The following is a 19,489-nucleotide window of genomic DNA, read 5'->3' on the forward strand; positions in this document are numbered from 1 at the left end:
TTACATCACATCTTATAAGATGTGCTTAATTGTTTCCTGGCATTCATCACATAGTCCTGTCGGGTGTTTTCCGATAACATGAAGAGTTTCATTTAACTTGCAATGTCCAATCCTCAGTCTTTTATTTCCCTTCTTACTTTCCATACCTATTATATTATATTATTATATTATATTGGGAGATGCCCCTGATATAAATGGTGGGGGATGCCCGTTCTGTCCCAATGGACAATCCGCCACTGTATCGAAAGACTGAATCGTTACTGAATGGAGAAGGTGAAGTCCTTCATCACAGGAGGAAGATGATGGAAATAATTGGAATGAGTCACTTTCAAAAGCTGGAACAGTCTTTGCAAAGACTTGTAATTTTATTTTAGGGTCATTCCACCGAATGGGTGCCATTTCCTTGTTCTAACTCTTACAAATTAAACTTCATTTTTATCTCTTTTTTTAAAAATTATCTTAATCTTTTTCAAAACTGAATCTAATAACACACATATTTAACTATTCAAAATGTGTATTGGTCCATCTCTGGTTACTTTCTTTCTTTCTTTTTTTTCTTTTTCTTTTTATTTACAAGGTTTCTCAGAGGAAGATGGACGCATTTTTCGCAGTCCTGTTACCAAAACTCATCCCTTACAAAAATAAATAAATAAAAAACCTACAAGAAACCTGTAGGATTCTCATTTTTCTGCAGGTATCCTGCAAACAGCATACACACACACACACACACACACACATATATATATATATATATATATGTGTGTGTGTGTGTGTGTGTGTGTGTGTGTGTGTGTGTGTGGGTGCATGTATATACACATATATTGTTCCTCACACTGGGTGGGAAGTGAGTTTTGTGCTTGTTTTTAGCAGTGACCTCCCTCCCGGTTCCTCCCCTACAAAGTCACGGTGGGCGGGACAACACCTCTCAGTTTTCACGCGCTGCAAATGTCACAGCCCTGATCTCGGCCTCTGATTCGCTCCTGTCCGCTGCTACGTCACGATCATGATTAGAATTGATGATCGGACGTTTTGATTTCATTGTCTGGCGCAGGGGCTGGTGATTTTTTTTTTGATACATACATATATATATAAATATATATATATATATATACACATGTGCTGAATTGAAGCAGCTGCTGATTTGTCAACAACGACAGGTATCTATTAAATGAATGTGCGTGGGGGATTTTTGTGGGTTTCGGTGACACACACGGACCGCCCGGAATAGCTTGGGTCACGTTAAAATCATTGCATATAAAATAAAAGTTTCGCGTGCTTGATGATGGGTCTCCCGGGCCTAGCGTTCTCCCGAACCGCGCGAGTTATTCGAATCCAGTCGCTTTGTCGTGATGTACTTCGTTCTGTTTTTGTTTTTCCTGGGTGCTTAATGTTGTGCGGAAAGTTGCGTTGGGTTTTTTCCTCCATTCAGGACTGTGATGGTGGATGGATGGATGGATGGATGGATAGATAGATAGATAGATAGATGGATGTGCGTTTTCCTCCTCACTTGCACTGGAGATGGAAGTAAACATTATTTCAGTCGCTAGCCATGCGCACTGAGGGCCTTGGGAAAGCACGAATGAAACGAATAACCCTTGCTATGCCTGTGTCCTTTTATTCGGCTTCTCTGTCGAAGCTTTCATACATTTTATATCCACAGTAACGACCGGACACGAATTAAACGCTTCCGTTTTCTGGAAGGTTCGCGATGTATCCGCGACTGAAGCGAAACCGCTCGTGCGTTTGTTCTGGTTCGGAGTTGTTACAATGTTTTTAGCACTGGAGCTACAAGCTAACCACATCATCAATAGTGTGCCGGCCAACTGAACTTGCTACACCGTGTGTCCTTTGTTTAAAAAACTGACCCGGGTTTGAATATGAGACCTGCTGGGTTTGAAGAAACTTCTGTCAGAGGGTGAATTATTTTATTATAACTCTGAGGTCATGTTAGTGTTGTGTAGTTTGGTGTAGTTTATTAGTATTAAATTTTTTACCGAGAGGCAGAGGAACGCTGCTGGGTCAATGAGAGGCTCAGGGCTGGAGGAATTTTGCTGATTTATGGCTCTCGATGGTTTACCTCAGTAAATTGATTAGGAAAAACTATTTTTTTTTTTGTTGCTCATTTTTCAGCAGGGACGTATTTTTGGTTACTGTATTCATTTAATAATACGACGATAAATTGTCATTTATTCTAATTTTTTTTTTTTTTGAAAAAGTACATTACACATAAATAAATAAAATCATCATAAGTGAAGGACTGTTTCCACATGTTTTAACTGAGATTTCTAAAAAAAAAAATCTCAACAACCTCCTGAATAGTCTGTAATAATAAGCCTACTTTAAAGTGCACCTATTATGGTTCCTCATATATTACCTTTCCATGTAGTGTGTTATATACGTCGTGTTTGCGAATTTAAAAAGTCTGCAAAGTTTCGCAAATCAAAGCGCAGGACAAACGGGAGTTATTCGGTACGTTTACGTGGACAATTGTATTCCGATATATTAACCTGATTATACTCTGATGATACTCTGATTAAGAAACTGGCATGTAAACGGCGATTATTGATGACCTTAATCCGATTAAAGTCCTACTCGAAGTAAACACAAATGGAATTAAGACGTGTGGAGTATTCCTGTTTTAGTCGCATTATGGACGTGCGTTACAGACATGTACACACCTTAACCACACTATTAACGTCGTGTGGGAGTTTTCACCGGATTTTGCGACAGGACACGTACACACACGGCAGCGCTCAAGCGTTTGACCGCGAACAAGAGAGCACGGCTGCGTCCCAAACCGCTTCAAGCAGTCGCCTATTAGCACGTATAGCATGACAAATAATTAACCGCACTTGAAGCGTTCGTAAAATTAAAAATGAAACACCCAAAACTGTATACGGTTCCATGACGAAGACCAACTGTATGTCGATACGTGAAATTCCGGAGGGAACGTCGGACGGTATGGTGCGGTGACATAACGAAGTGTGACGTTAATCGATCTATGTTCTATAACGTGCAAAATGGGAACATGAAAGGAATCTTCTAAAAGCGACTCATGTAAACACCTCAATCAGAATATTGTCTTATTCAGAATAAGCTCAATAATAAGATTACTGCCGTCCATGTAAACGTAGTCATTGACTCCCAGAAGAAGGAACCGATTCTGAACAGCTGGAACTATGAAGACCAGAGGCGGGGCTTTTTTTTCCCAAACCTACGTAGGTTAGTACAGGAAGTAAAGTCTGGAATCACTAACGATTCGTTTCAGCTGTTCAGAATCGGTTCCTTCGTTTGGGAGTCGATAACTTTTTATTTGTCGTGCGCTTTGATTTTTGAAACTTTGCAGACTTTTTACATTCACAAACAGCTACGTATATAACACACTACATGAAAGGGAATATTTGAAAAACCATAACAGGTGCACTTTAAACATTAAAAGCACAGAAATCTTTCAGTGTTGACCCAGTGATATCACATGACCTTCAGGAAAGTGTATTAAACATTTATATACCAAATTCAACAACAGCTCATAGACTTCCAATATAAGCGTGTTTCAAGGATCCCTCCCCTCCACACACACACACTTTTGTAAGTAAAGGGAAATGTGCTGGAATTCTTGTCTATGGTAACCATACTGTTTGCTAGATTGTTTGTTTGTTTTTTTTTCACCAGTGCACACTTCCTCATATCTCCTATCTTGTCTTACAGACGTAGTTGAATCTAGTGCCTCGAGAGCCAATACACCTACAGTCAAGTCATGGCACAGAGTGAAGAGCCCCATCAGATCGCCCCCTAATATGTTAGATCGTGCCACATTGTAATGAGATGTTCAAAAAATTATCAGCGAAGTAAAAGGGAGCTCCTTAGTGATCCTGCACATGCTGAATGGCTTACCGGAGCGCAGTGGCCGGGATCTCGTTCTCACCTCGCCTGAAGCATGGAAGCATGGCAGGAGAAGCGGGGTGTGCATACTGTGAGTACTGTGCATACGTGAATAACCGCTCGGAACGGGGCGTCTGAGTGTGAAATGATTAGGATGATTCGGCGTATGACTGACCATCTGTGGTTTTTTGTTTTTTTTTAAGCTCTTGTATGTAAGATATTGATAATTGACTCTCTGGCCATCTGTGTTAGAAAAACATATTAAAAGCTAATTGCAGAAGACTATTTTGTAACTTGTCTGTCACCATGTTTTGTTTTTTTAAAAAAACAAAAAATTACTGTGCATTGTGTAGCTTCAACAATAAAATGGACCGGTGTCTATTTTTATGAGAGAATGTATGCTCGTGTAAAAAAAAAAAAAAAAAAAATTTTCCCCCATATTCCCTGTTTATTCTTTAGATGAATCTGCGGTCTGTGTTCACTGCTGAACAACAACGTATCCTTGAGCGTTACTATGAAAATGGGATGATCAATCAAAGCAAAAGCTGCTTCCAGCTCATTCTTCAGTGTGCTCAGGAGACCAAGCTTGACTTCAGCGTGGTCCGGGTAAGTCTCTGGTTATTCGGTGGACTTTATGGCGCAATTGGTCATGGGGAAATGTTTTGTTGAGATCAGGGAATTGGAGAGAAAAAATTCAGAGCCTGTTGTTCTTGTTTACGCCGACTGCTGCGGAAAAACAAAACAAAAAAAACATCACGTGAACGGCGATTCTGAGGGCAGGAATGCGTTGTTGATGACCTCTCATCAACAAAGTGTTCCCACCTGCAGAAATGCAACTCACTGAGTGGGGTTTTTTTTTTTTGGGGGGGGGGGTTTGTTTGTTTTTCACACCAGTCTGTGTAAACGAGAACAATAGGCTCGTAATTATGCATGTGAAAATCCCAGACGCCTGCTTCATGAAACGAGCAGAGTTGCAAAACTAAAGTTTTGAGTTGACAAAACCAAACAAATATAATTAAGGTTAATTAAGGTTCACAGGTTTCGTGACGCCGGTTATCAACTTTCTCAGTTAGCCCAGGTTTTAACCCTGAATCAAGGTTTACTCGGTGTGCACATAAAAGCCAGATGTTTGCAGCAAACAGCCAATAGCGTACATGCGGAAAGATGAGGAATTTAAACCTACACTGACCGCAAAACTAACGGGGGGGGGGGGGGGTGTTCCCTCTTTACCCCCTTTACCCCCAATACCCCCTCACTTTTAAATCGCTTATGAATGCCCATGCCATCGTCTTGTCAGTCAGCTCGCCTCACTCTCGTTACGTAATAAATGAAATCTGATCCGTGCTGCGACTCTGACTCATTCGGCTCACGCTGAATTGAGCAGACTCATTCAGTTTGTAATGGGGGGGGGGGTGCGTGCTGCATGATAGGGGAGGCTTGGGGGGTGGGGGGGGTGGGGGGGGTGGGGCTTTAGTTACAAAAGGTTGAGGACCTCTGTCTTAGGACATAATGTAATTTTGTTCTTTTCAGCTCTCTGTGAACTTGAAGAACATGCTTGAGAACCTACAGGTGATTTACATCGAGCGATATATGCACTTGCGTACGAATAAGTGTCCTCAAATCATTTGTACATCTGTTTAGTTTCGTTCTGTGTCAAAATGATGTGAAAGAAGGTCAGTTGTTATGTTCCTTTACCAGCGTATCGTACCATAAGTCGCATACTGTTGCTCAGTACTCGATTGAGTTTATTAAAGGCTAGATCCGTCAGTGTTTTTGGAACGTTTTCAGATTAGACTCTAGAGCACGTCGAGCAGTTAGTAAGAGGAAAAATCGAAGTGGATCTTGCATTAATAGTTTCCTGTTTGTGACTTTGCAGACGTGGGTAGGCAACAAGAGACGGAAGCTGGCTTCCAAAGCCGATAAGAATGGAGTGGTGGGCTTGTCTAACCATGCCGTTGTCAGTGCTGGAGGAACTCTTGGCCCGGTATTAATGACAGATATGGCTGCTGTACGTAGTGTTCAGCGTGGGCCGTCTACAGTTCACCTCCTTTCTCGCCAAGCTTCTGGCCCTTCATTTTCCTCATCCTCGTCGTCCTCCTCCTCCTCCTCCTCCTCTCCGTGCACTAATGGATCCAAAAACAACAATGATGTAATAGTGACTGGTGCCTACTCTCTCCCACACATTGTCAACCGCTTAGAGTCTTCATCACAGAGCAGGGCCGCTGCGAAGGTAGTACCGTTAAATCCGAACACTGAAACAAATCTGCATTCTAGGCTTGCCTTGCACCCAGATGTGGTGTCCCTCCAACGCAAATCTCCTCATATCCCCAACTCCAACACCTTCATGTTTAGTCACATGAGAAGGATGCCTCGAGACCTGGCATCAGTTGCCCCCAGCTGGGTGAAGCAATGTGGTGCCCCACAGCACCAGCAATGGGCCCCAACTTCACCCCAACAAACAGTGACGAACCTACACCGGACGCCCCCAGCAAGTACTTCAGAAAGCGGGGTCAGGATCCAGCAGGTGTTCACCATCGCCGGGTTAGCGGAGGCCTCACAACGGCCTTCCAGTGAAACAAGTCAAGATCACAGGATAGGAAAAACACGTGTGCCTGATTCCTCGGAAACGTTTTCGATCGCCATGGAAACGGGCGATGCAGACGACGAGTATTCGCGGGAAGAAGAGTTGGCGAACATGGGCGCCCAGATGCAGCTCGGCAGGTCTGCAAGTAGCAACGTTAGTGCACTGGAGCACAGTAGGATCTCAACAGAAGAGCCTTCAACACTTAATAGCCAGGGTATGTACACTGTGACGGCAAGGAACCTGCTCGAGGTGGCACACACTTCCCCCAATTCTGTGCATTTTGGAGAAAAAGGGTGCCAAACCAACAGCGCTCTGCTGGTTGATTCAGGCTCCAGTGGCAGTTATCCAATAAGACACTTCTCAGAGTCCTCTCCATCAAGAATGCCCAATCTCAAGGTATAGTGAAGCTGGGTTCCTGTTTTATTAGCATGATTTACTGCTTGATAAATAAATATTTGATAAATATTGCTTCATATTTTACGCATCACTGTTGTGTTATATGATGACGACGGAGGTAAAGGAATGTACAGAGAATCTTACTCAATAAACATGCACCACTTTCGGGGAAAAGCAGGTGTTCCCTGAAGAGTTAATGTGAAATAGTGAATTTAATGAGGAATCGATGTGAAATTGTGAATAGTTCTTTTCGGGAACTTTTCATATATATATTCTAGATTCATTGCATCCATCCATCCATCTTCTATACCGCTTTCAGGGTCACGGGGAAACCTGGACACTATCCCAGGGAGCATGGGGCACAAGGCGGGGTACACCCTGGACAGGGTGCCAATAGATTCATTACACATAAAGTCAAATATTTCAAGCCTTTTTTTTTTGTTTGTTTCGTTGTGTTTTAATCTCGATGATTACGGCTCACGGAAAACAAAAATCCAGCGTCTCAAAATATCAGAATAAAGAATTTATAATACGGGATTGCCGAACCCGAACGCAGACACGGGGCTTGAACGTTGAATCGGATGTGGAGATTAGAGAGCTGACAAGGCATTCTGTCTACAGCACTGTGAGTGCACCAGCAGTGCTCCCTCTCCCTGCTTTGTCAAAGTTGCTGCCTCTAGACAAATTGCAGTGCAGAGAGAACGAAAATGCTCGTGTGCGCCATGTTTCCTGCAAACAAGCTGGCACAAAATGAAGGGTGCGGACATCCCTCCCTCACTCCCACCCACCCACGTTTTTGATAGATGTCATGTAGCGTGAGCAGTGTCAGAATTCAATGTGCATAGAAACCTAGTGTAGCCTCCTGTCGTGCACGTGGGCGGAAAACAGTTTGCAATTAGTCCACGATCCGTTAAAGCTGCTCTGTGATTTTATAGTCGGCGTGTGGTGTGAATCCAATGGAAACCAGGCTGCAACTGAGAGAAAACCTGTAGCTTTTCCTTCAAAATGGACAACGTTTTATCGATTTTCCCACGTAGAATTGAGCACATCGTTGGAGCTGAGCGTTGTTTGCTTTTCGGCTGCTTTCGGCGTGCGCTGTCGAGTGATTTTCCTTTTTCTTCTTGATCTCACTTACCCGTCTTGAAACCGTTTTTGGCGTCTCAGCGGCCGCTTTAAATCGGTTTAGAGCTCATCTCTCAGAACGTAGGCGGTCTGTCTCTCCGGGTGGACGGATGGAGGTCAGATATGGGTTCAGTTCTCCGTGGTGTCCCTCAGGGTTCAATCTTGGGCCCCTTTTACTTTTTTAGCATTTCGATTTTTCCTCTTGGTCAGCGCTGAAGATCTCTCGGTCTCAACGACCGTTTTCACGCAATTGTAACTGTATTTTATTAACTGTTTATATATATGCGTGCCTATATAATCTTATGTAACAGTGCCTTGAGGGGCCTTTTTAAAGGTGCTATATAAAACAGTTTATTATTATCATTATTATTATTATTATTAGTAGTAGTAGTAGTATTTGATTTAAGCATGTGTTTTTATGGTTACTCATTAGCTAAGTTAGCTAGCCAGATTTCGCTGTACATTTCTTAGCGAAATACTGTATGTTATTTTGCTAGGATAGATTAGGTGGCATCATTAGTGTGCACCGACATCTAATATGTCTCTAATGTGCAAACGTATGATGTTGAATATCACGGTATAAATATACACAGCGGTGCCTGAAAGCTCGTGAACCCAGAACAGCTTCAGAGCCGAAGCTGTTCTGTACCGAGGAACGGGCTAAAACTCCTCCGAGCCGACGTGCAGGACCGATCGACAGTTACCGCAAACGTCTAATTGCCGTTATTGCTGCACAAGAGGGTCACACCAGATACTGAAAGCAAAGGTTCACATACTTTTGCCACTTAGAGTTGTGTAACACTGGATCATTTTCCTTAATAAATAAATGACTGTGTATAATAATATTTTTGCCTCGTTTGTTTAATCGGGTTCTCTTTATCTACTCTTAGGACCCGTGTGAAAACCTGATGATGTTTTAGGTCATATTTATGCAGATTATTAATAAAGAAAATTCTGAAGGGTTCACAAACTTTCAAGCACCACTGTAACTGATTATCTGTGCATGCCTGATGATATCTGATGATGTAACCATGTTTTAGAAAATGGGATTAATGGCATCTTTTAACAAAAACTTGAACATTTTGAGTGTATTTTATTGCACTAAGGCAAGCATTATGGGACGTGTTACAAGGTGGCTAGATGGTTGAATGACTGGAGGTTACTCATGAGATGTTTTGTGTCTTTTCTTAGGTAAGTATCATGTCATCTCCCTGGCTTCTTAGCAACTCCCGTAAAAGAACAGTGAGTGCACCGATTCCTTCCTATGATGCCTTGCGCTCATGTCCAGGATATGAACAAGCAACCTTTTTTCTAACTCTTGTATCTATGCAGCTCCAGGACAGGACCCAGTTTAGTGACGACGATCTGTACACACTAAAGAGGTACTGGGACAACGGCATGACCAGTCTGGGCTCTGTGTGCAGAGAGAAGATTGCAGCAGCTGCCACTAATCTCAGCGTGGACAGTGAAATTATTAAGGTCTGTAGGTCACCTCTTAATCATTTCTGCATGCTTAAAGTGCACCAAATATTACCCCACATGCGGTGTGTTTTAGAGCTGTTTGTGAAATATGGAAATGCACTCGGGATGAAAGACCAGTCCATCACCGAGCACCGTGCACACACGTTCACATGCTCATTCACACCTATCGGTATTGTATGGACAATAAAAAAGGCGGCATTGGTACATCACAAATTGCTTAAATGTATACCTTATATTAAAATACAGTAAATGCAACACTTTATTTGTTCTTGTTAAACTTGTTATGGCAGACATGGATCGGTAATCGTAGGAGGAAGTATCGACTGATGGGCATTGATATTCCACCTCCCAAAGGTGGGCCAGCGACCTTTCCTAAAGTATCCAGTGCAGAGCTCCAGTCACCTTTGACCCCTGAGGGAGACAAGCCCAAGTCTGTTGAGCCAGCACTGGACAGCGAGCAGAATGATGCACTGTCGCTTTGTTTATCCGAAGGTAGGAGACAGTTTCTGTTTAAATGTGTGCCAGTAATTACGTCTCTGTCGGTCGAGTCTTTTTACAGTTTTGTGGTCGGTGCTTGGTTCGGAATTTAGCGTTTAAAAATCATGTCTTTAAAGATGGAGTGAGTGACTCTTATCTGAGGGAGAACGAGGATGGAAATGATGGACTGAATAGTTCTACTGTTGCTGAAAATGTGGTAGGTTGGAGTATATTTCATATGAAATATGAATATGCATAATATTTAAAGTGTGTGCGTTTGCATATGTGCGGTGCTTCTACTCAGACTGCAGTTACAGCACTAGTTAAATGTTTGAACACCGCTGGTTTAATGTGTGTTTCCATTACGTTAAAAAGACAAATATCATCAGTGAATTTGATTTCCAGGAAAACAAAACCCCATTTAAAGAAGCTTCATTTCTGTTAAGCTGCCACATGTATGTATGTATGTATGTATGTATGTCTGAGTTTCTGTTTTTGACCGTTACAAATTATAAATGTCTAATTTAAAATGAAAAAAAAAAGCTGAAATGCGTTAGACAAAGTATGTAAGCGAATGCATACCTAAACAATGTCTCTGTCGTACACAAATACTTTTTCTGACAGCTTGCGAAGTAGCTTAGTCCGTGACTACAGCACGTTGTATCCCGAGTGGGCCACATTGGCAAAAGTAGCCTATGCAGGCCACGCATTCCCGTCTCTAGCGTGCCCGCAGACAGACGCTTCAGGGGCGTAACCTCGCCTGGGCGTTCAGGGCTGTAGCCCTGAAGATTTTTTGTCTTTAGCCCTGAATGATTCTCCATTTGGAGCGGTTTGTTACTATATAACTGAACGTCAGGAAAAGAGGATGGCAGTGTTGTAATTTTGTTTCATGACTCCTTATTTATACAGTCATGTGAAAAAATAAGTACACCCCATGGAAATTTGTGTGTGTGTTTTTTTTTTTTTTTTTTTTTACGTATTTGGACAAGCAAACATTTGATCCACTTTGAAACAGTGCCTATTATTATGGTGTCATCATGCCAAGATCTAAAGAGTTCCGTAAGGCCTTCGGGGGGAAAAAAAAGGTTGTGGATGCCTGTGAGTCTGGCAAGGGATTTAAACAGATCTCCAAATTATTTAGAATACATAAAAAATAATCTACAAACGATTGCCGATTTCTCTACGACCGGCCGTCCCAGCAAATTCAGCTCAAGAGCAGACCGTCTGATGCTCAAATAAGTCTCCAAAATCCCAAAATTTCATCACAGGATCTGCTTGTAAGTATTGCAACTGTTGGTGCCAAAGTGCATGCTTTTACAATCAGAAAGAGATTTTTGTAATCTCTTTGCAAGACTACAGATTGCCACTGAGCATATAGGCAAAGACCAGGTCTTCTGGAATAATGTGCTCAGGACAGACGAATCAACAGATAGAGTTGTTTGGCCACAATACCAGCAGACATGTTTGACGCAGATCAAAGACAGCTTTTCAGGAGAAGCACCTCATACCAACTGTGAAGCACGGTGGTGGAAATGTTACAGTTTGGGGTTGCTTCACTGCCTCAGGGACTGGACAGCTTGCATTCATTGATTCAACTATGAATTCTGCATCATGTCAAAGAGTGCTTGAAGATAGCGTGAGGTCATCTGTACAAAAGTTGAAGTTGAAGCAAAAGTGGACCGTTCAACACGATAATGATCCTGAGCACACGAGCAAATCCACCAAGGAATGGCTCAAAAACAAGAAATGAAGGGTTATGGAATGGCCTAGTCAAAGCCCGGATTTGAATCTCAGCGAAATGTTGTGGGGGGGGGGGATTTAAAACGTACAGTACATGCAAGAAACTCCCAAACATCTCGCAACTGAAAGAATATTGCATGGAAAAGTAGTCAAAAATTCCAGCAAGCCCGGTGGACAATTATGCAAAAAACATACAAGAAGTTATTTCTGCTAAAGGTAGGCAATACTAGCTTCTGAGCCAAGGGTGTACTTACTTTTTCCACAGAAGAATACCATATCTATTGATATTCCTGTTGAATAAATGATTGAAAAAGCTCATTTCTCTTGTGGTCTTGTTCAAGTATATCAACTTCATTAATAGGTACTGTTTCAAAGATGATCAGATGTTTGCTTGTCCAAAAACCCATCGATTTCCATGGGGTGTATTTATTTATTTATTTATTTATTTATTTATTTAGCATGACTGTACATATATACATACACACACATGCATACACCACACTGTATCTATAATGGCTAGTATTATTTTGCTACAGTTACTCTATTTGTAACTTTATTTTACAGTATTGATGTCTTCATTGTTACACTTTAAAAAAAAAAAAAACTAATAAATGAATCGAAAGCCTTCTTTAAGTATGCTTGTACATGTATTTAGCTGCATGAGTTCACATTGTACTATGATTACATTTCCAAACAGAAGATTGAAATAATTGATGAAGGTGATGATGACGAAGATGACAGTGATGTGATGGCCACTGATATGGAACACATGCATAATCTTTTAGAGTACAAAGTAAGTAGTTCCTTACGATGAAGTAACGATCATACGTCGTTTTTTTTTTTTTTCTTTTCCTTTTCTACTCACAACTAGTACTTGTTAATAAATGCAACGGCGAGCAGATTATATCGTGCAGAAACACAACTACTACCAACCCACCAAATTTCAAAAGTCAGTTTCTTATCTAGTCTTGCCACTGATCGCAGATATGCCCAAGTGTACCCTGGGAAATCGCCGCTAGACGATCTCTACAGAGAACGCTAAACTAAATGACCAGACGAAGAGAAAGGAAAACCAAATGAACATAAACCACAGTCACACTAGAACACCGAGATATCTTAATGTCCGATCGACACACACCATTTCCGTTCGGCACACATGACACATAGTCGGTCGCGCCTAAAACTATGTGCTCCCACTCAACTATAATCCTCTCCCTCGGTGAAAAAAAAAAAATCATGTTTCCACAAGGCTGGCAAGTTTTAGGAATTTGCTCTTCTCTGCTTTCTGCTCTCAGACACCAACAGCTTCACTAAGCTTTGCATAGACATATTAATGGGACAAAAAATTTGCAAGGGTAAATTTTGCTTTTAGTATAATTTATTGACATTTAGCTTGTAATATTTTGCAGCAATTTAGAAAATCATAATTCATCTATATCAAATATTTGAAAGAAAACAGTGGCTGTATTTTGAGCTTGGGGTATGTGTATATATATATATATATATATATATAATATGAAAGTGGATTTAATAATGATATTAATGACAAACTCTCCCAAGAATAAAACTGGAGAGAAAAGGCCGTCTGTAATATCCTGCATTTAATTTCGTACAAATTTGGTCGGGTAATTTTGATTTCTAGTTATAACTACATCTGCTTATAGCATTGTTTTTCACTCTTTGCACTCTTTAATACAAAATGATTAAGATTATGTATGCGTATAAGTCGGTTTAATTGTTGGAAATGTATCCTGCCATATATGTCTTCTAGCACGAGGAAGTCCAGTACCTTGAGAGTGAGCTCGAGAGACAAAAACAGAAGTACCTTGAGCTGAGGACCTTCACTAAAAGCCTACTCTCAGCGTTGAAGAGCAGCGACACTGAAAAACAGCATGTACGTATAGCGAAACAATATTGCTGGAAAAATCTATACTTTAAAAAAAAAAAAAAAAAAAAAAGGATAAAAATTCAGCTCTTTGCTTTTTGCTTATGTCTGTGGTAGGAGCTTTTAGCCAGCCTACCTCACCAAGTGGAAGAAGACTTTGTGTTGAGTCCAGAAAGGAATGCTGAGTCTAGCATGGAGATGAACTCCAGTCAGAAGGATTCCTCTGTATCAGAGGGGGAGGGGGACGCCGAGCCCATGGGACAGTAGTCCATCCTCTCCTGTATATACACACACACACACTCACTACCTGTACACCGTGCCTGTGTAACAAGAACTAACAGACCCACTGCAGCCTTTTTTTTTTGCTGCGTATCAGATTGGATAAATCCAGTCCTTCATCAATAAACTTCTTCTCTAAATTGAGTTTCCTCCCTGTCTTTCCTTTTGCAGGAGAATTATAGAGCGCGGTATCTCATGCCCATGTTTTTTTTTCTTTGCGTGATGTTTTATTTAAACTGCTGTCCATTTGATGTGTTGATAATCAGACATTCAGTGTTTAAGTTATAAAATGTAGCAGTGATCTTTTACATAATATATATTGATGGTGTACCTGAGCGTCATCTTTATTTGACTCGCTTGGATGTACTCAATTGCGTCAAATCTTTATAGATGAACAATATTTTGATTATGCAGGGTGCGACATGGTTTCTGTTACAGTATTTTAGAATCGATACTCAACAGTGCTTCCTGAGCCCTTGATCCATGTTTTTTCAGTAAGTATCCATTATTAGTACGTTTACATTTTCAGCATTTGGAAGCTGGTTGTATCCAGAATGACGTAAAGAAGTGCTTTGTAATGTCCATCAAGAAATACAAATACCAGTTGTACCTTAAAATAAAGCTTAAAAACCCTGTTAAAGAAGAGTTCGTGTCAAGTGTGAAAACAGTACCGAGTTTCCTGGTGTCTTGAGGAACGTCGAGACATGCTTGTGGCTTAAAGGGGAACATGGTACAGTGCAGGGTTTTAGACGGATGGTTTTGTAGGCACGCATCAGAATTTCTAAATCTGATGTTGGAGAACTTGTGGGAGATTAAACAAGGTGTGCAGCTGTATTCCGGATCAGATGCAGGGGTTTCATGACATGCAGGGGAAGACCTGTCCGGAATGAGTTACAATAGTCCACTCTTGAGATGACGACGGACTGAACAAGCAATTGAGTAGGCTCTATGGAGATTCTCCTGGTGTTGTAAAGGAGATACATGACCAGGTTCGGTTAGCAGAGAAAATGCTAGCTAGTTGTCATAAACTGCACTAAAGATGGTGTGATTAAGAGAGATGGCCAGATTTGATGAGGGGTGCATGTGAAAATGGAGAGACTGTTAAAAAAAAAAGGTTGTTATTCCTAAATGGTTGATGAAATATTTTTATTAAAGCTGTTTTAAAGTCTACACTTCGAACACATCTTGATTGCAAATCCACGATGGTGGTGTATAGAAGCAAAATGAGGAAAAATTGAGTCACTGTCCAAATACTTATGGACCCACCTGTAAATATGAATAATAACTATCCAGCCAACAGTGTCCTGTGGTCAACAACTGACCGTGTTAAGGGGTTTAGAGGAAGGTTAACATACAAGGTTATGGAAACAGATGAGCTGTATTATATAACTGGCTTTATCCAGAACTCAGGTTACCGTCTGTGTGGCGTTTCACATGTTCTCCGTATGTCTGAGTGGTCAAGAACCGTCACAATTTTCATTTGAGGAGTTTGTGCTGAATTCACAGTTCTTTTTTTCCCCTCTAATTCCCTGGGGTATGCTGATGTGAACGCACAGCAACATCTTCCAGTTGACTTGAAACAAATTCAAGTGTACTTCCTGTCGACCACTCCTCCTAGAAATGATGTCCAATCAACACCAAACTTGGTGTACATCATATTCAGACCAACTTGGACAAAAGTTATCAAAAGAATGTTAATATTCCAAACGGTTTGCCCATAATGTGCCAACAAATCTGACCTCAAAGCCGCCAAACAGGAAGTGACGCTGTATCTGAGCGATGACCTCGCACACTGACGCAACTTGATAGGCACCTGCAGGACCATGCTATGGGTTTTCTGGTTTCCTCCCCCAATCCGAAGACATGTTGTAGGCTAATTGGCATTTCCAAAATTGTCTGTAGTGTGTGTGTGTGTTATTGTGCCCTGCAATGGGTTGGCACCCTGTCTAGGGTGTCCCCCAACTTGTTCCCATACCCTGGGATAGCCTCCCCATAGGTACAGGAAATAGATGGATGGATTATTTATTTATTATTATTATTTACCTCATACATTAAGCTTCACAGCTCCAGGGTTGGGGGTTGCATTCTCACCTCTACCCTGTGTGCTCAGAGCTTGCATGCTGTCCCCTGCTGTGGGGGTTTCCACCGGATTTTCTGGTTTCCTCCTGCAGTCTAAAGACATGTTGTAGGTTAATTGGCATTTCCAAAATTGTCTGGAGAGAGAGAGAGAGAGAGTGTCCTGCAATGGGTTGGCACCCGGTCCAGGGTGTCCCCCACCTTGTTTCCCTCCCTTGGGATAGGCCCCCCACAGGTACATAGGATGGATGGATGGATGATTTATGTTATTATTATTATATGACGGTTATAATACCAACATCTATTTATTTCATAAATCGATTCATTATTTGAAAAATAAACTGATTTCACCCCCCTCCGTGTGCAGGGGGAAGCCCTAAACTCAGTTGCGTCAAACTCGACGTCAAACCGCCGCTGTGTTGCTATGAGGCGCGCGGAGGCGGCCATGTTGGCCATGTTCGTGTCAATGGGAAAGTAAAGAAGCGACCGGGTTCGTTTACGGTCCGATACTCGAGCCGAGCCTCCCAAAGCGAGTCTCTGGCCGAGCTCCGTTGCAGAGTCAGATTTACTGACATTATCATCCGAATTCATACCAACATCTGAGCTGCGTGTCATCGTGAACCCGGGTTAGCCGAGCTTCCTCAGCCGAAGGCATGGCTCGCTATACGCGGCTCTAGTTCTACCTTATAATGCCTTTTGCCCGGCCACTGCATTCCTGGCACAAAATGGAGGTGCACAGCTTTAGCGGCGAGGTACGTTCAGTCTTATCTTCGCTTACGGGGAAATGTATAAAACATGTCAAAACAAACACGGCTGTGTTTTAGCCTGCTTTGTGTACGTATTCTGGAACGCTTTGCTAGCTAGCTAGCTAGCTACTTCGCAGAGAGAGAGGGAGAGAGTGGGGGTAGCAAACATGCTAGCTAGCTATTTATCCGGTGCTATCCTGGCGCGCGTGCAGCATCTTTACCTGCTCCGCTCGGCGTGTCACAAACTTTACTTGGGATTTTAAAGTCCTTTAGCTAGCTAGCTAGCTAGCTAGTCACCGACTGTCGTGTATTCTCCGTGGATTCTCCGTGGATGTGCAGAATTATCCGGCTTTAACGCCACGAAAACACGCGAGACATCCCTTGTTAGCGTTTCAGCTGCATTCCAGTCAATGACTGAATTTCAGAGATTATAGGAGCGGTAATCTCCACAGTAGCTAGTTTAAACCCCAAGATTATGTCATCCCTCAATTCTGAGTACGTGTCGGGCATTTTAGGGTGAAAACAAAACCGGTTGATGAGACGAGATTTGAGCCCTCTGACGTTTTATTTGTCATAGTTTTTAAAGGCTCGGGAATTGTGCCCTGCTTACTCCGACATACTCTAAAGTGTAAATTAGCTAACGTTGCTAGCATAAAGTGGCGTAGCTTGGCTATGACGTTAGCTTTAATTGTCCACTCAGACATTTACACAGCATGGAGAAGCTGACATGAACAAGGCTACATGGGAAATGATGCTGGAAGTGTGGAACAGGGCATTGAGGTCTTCTGCTCCATCTGTAGAGGACCATGTCTTCATGGAGCTTGCTTTGTGTACAGGGGTATTATAATGCTGGGGCAGGTCTGGGCCTTTTAGTTTCACTGAAGGGACATGACAGCAGAGAAAGATATTCTGTACAGTCGTGTGCTCCTAACTTTGTGGCAACACTTTAGGGAAGACCGACATACGTTTGGCTGCATAGTGTAGATGTATTATCTGTAGATATTATCGTCTCTTTCGGTTCTACCATGGCCTGAGTTCAGGGCAGAGTGATCACAGCAGAACCAGGTGCGTCAGCTCACCGCCAACTTTTTAGGGATTGATTGTGATTTGTAAGAGTTTAACAACCAAGATACGTCCATCCGTCCATCCATCCAGCAATACCTACATCCATCCATTCATACATCCGTCCATCCATCAATACCTACATCCATCCATCATCCATACGTCCGTCCGTCCATCCATACATACATGCATCCATCCATCCATCCATACGTCCGTCCGTCCATACAAACATGCATCCATCCATACATGCGTCCATACATGCATCCATCCATCCGTCCATACATGCATCCATCCATCCATACGTCCGTCCATACATCCATCCATACATGCATCCATCCATCCATACGTCCGTCCATACAAACATGCATCCATCCATCCATACTTGCATCCGTCCGTCCATACATGCATCCATCCATCCATACGTCCATACAAACATGCACCCATCCATCCATCCGTCCATACATCCATCCATCCATACTTGCATCCATCCGTCCATACATACATTCATCTGTCCATCCATACATCCATCCGTCCGTCCATACATACATCCATCCATACATACATACATGCATCCATCCATCCATCCACACATACACACATCCACCCATCCATACATCGTTTGTCGAGTTATTGTCAGCGGATGGATAAACAGGCAGAGTAAACCTGTATCAGTGCTGAATCTGTGTAATGAGAGACTCGAGGCATGTCTCGAGAGCTGAGAATGAATTCACTGTAAAGGAAAGCAAAACAGCAACTCTTGCTTTCATGTTCTTCACAAATACGTCTTCGAGACGATAGACGAGCCACTAATTTTCCAAAATGCTTGCAGAGGAGAGATGCCCGTAAGAAGAAATTAGAGAGGGTTTTTTTTTTCTTCTTCTTCTTTTTTCTTCTTCCCCCTGCATTTTGAGCACGCAGCGTTTCCATTCAGCGGTCGTGATAAATGGAGTGAGTCATCATCTGGGATCAGGCCAAACACATTAGGCTGACTTGCAGTGCTGGATCGGTAATAAGTTGACACAAGGATATAAGAAAAACGTGCGTTATGTTCTCGTTCCAAACAGCGGTCTATAACATTAACTCTAAGATAGGGATGGGCGATATGGACTTAAAACTATATCATGATATTTTCTGGTATTTATTGCGATAAGGATATCACTGGCTACGCTTACATGGACGGCAGTACTCTAATTATCGAGCTTATTCTGAATAAGACAATATTCTGATTAAGGTGTTTACATGAATCAAAACCGAAGTAATAATCAGAATAATCCTTTCATGTTCCCCTTTTACGTGTTCTAGAACATAGATCGATTAACAGCACACGTCATTACGTCCCCGCGCCGCGCCGTCCGACGTTCCCTCCGGAATTTCACGTATCGACATACAGTTGGTCTTCGTTATGGGACCGTATACAGTTTTGGGTGTTTGATTTTTAATGTTACGAACGCTTCAAGTGCGGTTAATTATTTGTCGTGCTGTACGTGCTAATAGACGACTGCTTGAAGCCGTGGGCTGCGTCCCAAACCGCGCACTTGCCTACACTTAGTAGGTACTTTATAGTAGGTAAGTACGCGGTTTGGGACGCAGCCGTGCTCTCTTGTTTGCCGTAAAACGCTTGAGCGCTGCCGTTTGTGCACGTGTCCTGTCACAAAATGCGGTGAAAACTCCCACACGATGTTAATAGTGTGATTAAGGCGTGTACATGTCTGTAACGCACGTCCATAATGCGACTAAAACAGGAGTACGCAACACGTC

The 19,489-nt window shown here is 42.2% G+C and overlaps 2 protein-coding genes across 6 annotated transcripts in view; both read left to right on the forward strand.

The window, feature by feature from the left end:
- Positions 1–814: 814 nt before the first annotated feature.
- hdx (highly divergent homeobox) lies at positions 815–15,286 on the forward strand. Of its 3 annotated transcripts, none has more exons than XM_053630287.1 (11): positions 815–1,157; positions 3,709–3,973; positions 4,342–4,488; positions 5,759–6,862; positions 9,176–9,226; positions 9,317–9,463; positions 9,757–9,958; positions 10,081–10,160; positions 12,381–12,476; positions 13,455–13,577; positions 13,686–15,286. In XM_053630287.1, the coding sequence occupies exons 2-11, from the start codon at positions 3,938–3,940 to the stop codon at positions 13,833–13,835; spliced, it is 2,136 nt and encodes a 711-aa protein (XP_053486262.1). In that variant the 5' UTR covers positions 815–1,157; positions 3,709–3,937; the 3' UTR covers positions 13,836–15,286. The 3 variants fall into 3 exon arrangements, with proteins under 3 accessions (XP_053486262.1, XP_053486263.1, XP_053486264.1); XM_053630288.1 differs by lacking the exon at positions 815–1,157 and adding an exon at positions 1,180–3,588; XM_053630289.1 differs by lacking the exon at positions 815–1,157 and adding an exon at positions 1,180–1,915.
- Positions 15,287–16,321: 1,035 nt separating this feature from the next.
- Positions 16,322–19,489, forward strand: part of rps6kal (ribosomal protein S6 kinase a, like) — a 28,588-nt gene continuing 25,420 nt past the window's right edge. For 2 of the 3 annotated variants that reach the window (XM_053630283.1, XM_053630284.1), the window contains exon 1: positions 16,322–16,675. In XM_053630283.1, the coding sequence (XP_053486258.1) occupies positions 16,613–16,675 (63 nt within the window). In that variant the 5' untranslated portion in view covers positions 16,322–16,612. The remainder of the gene's footprint in view (positions 16,676–19,489) is intronic. The other variant, XM_053630285.1, reaches the window with a different exon arrangement.

Source organism: Ictalurus furcatus, chromosome 8 (genome assembly GCF_023375685.1).
Source record: "Ictalurus furcatus strain D&B chromosome 8, Billie_1.0, whole genome shotgun sequence".
Taxonomy (NCBI): domain Eukaryota; kingdom Metazoa; phylum Chordata; class Actinopteri; order Siluriformes; family Ictaluridae; genus Ictalurus; species Ictalurus furcatus.

Bases quoted from the DNA above. Each gene is read 5' to 3' on its own strand.
- hdx (XM_053630287.1), top strand. From the start codon at position 3,938: ATGGAAGCATGGCAGGAGAAGCGGGGTGTGCATACT. The intron at 9,959-10,080 runs GTAGGAGACAGT...ATGTCTTTAAAG, and splicing joins GTCGCTTTGTTTATCCGAAG to ATGGAGTGAGTGACTCTTAT. The intron at 10,161-12,380 runs GTAGGTTGGAGT...ATTTCCAAACAG, and splicing joins CTACTGTTGCTGAAAATGTG to AAGATTGAAATAATTGATGA.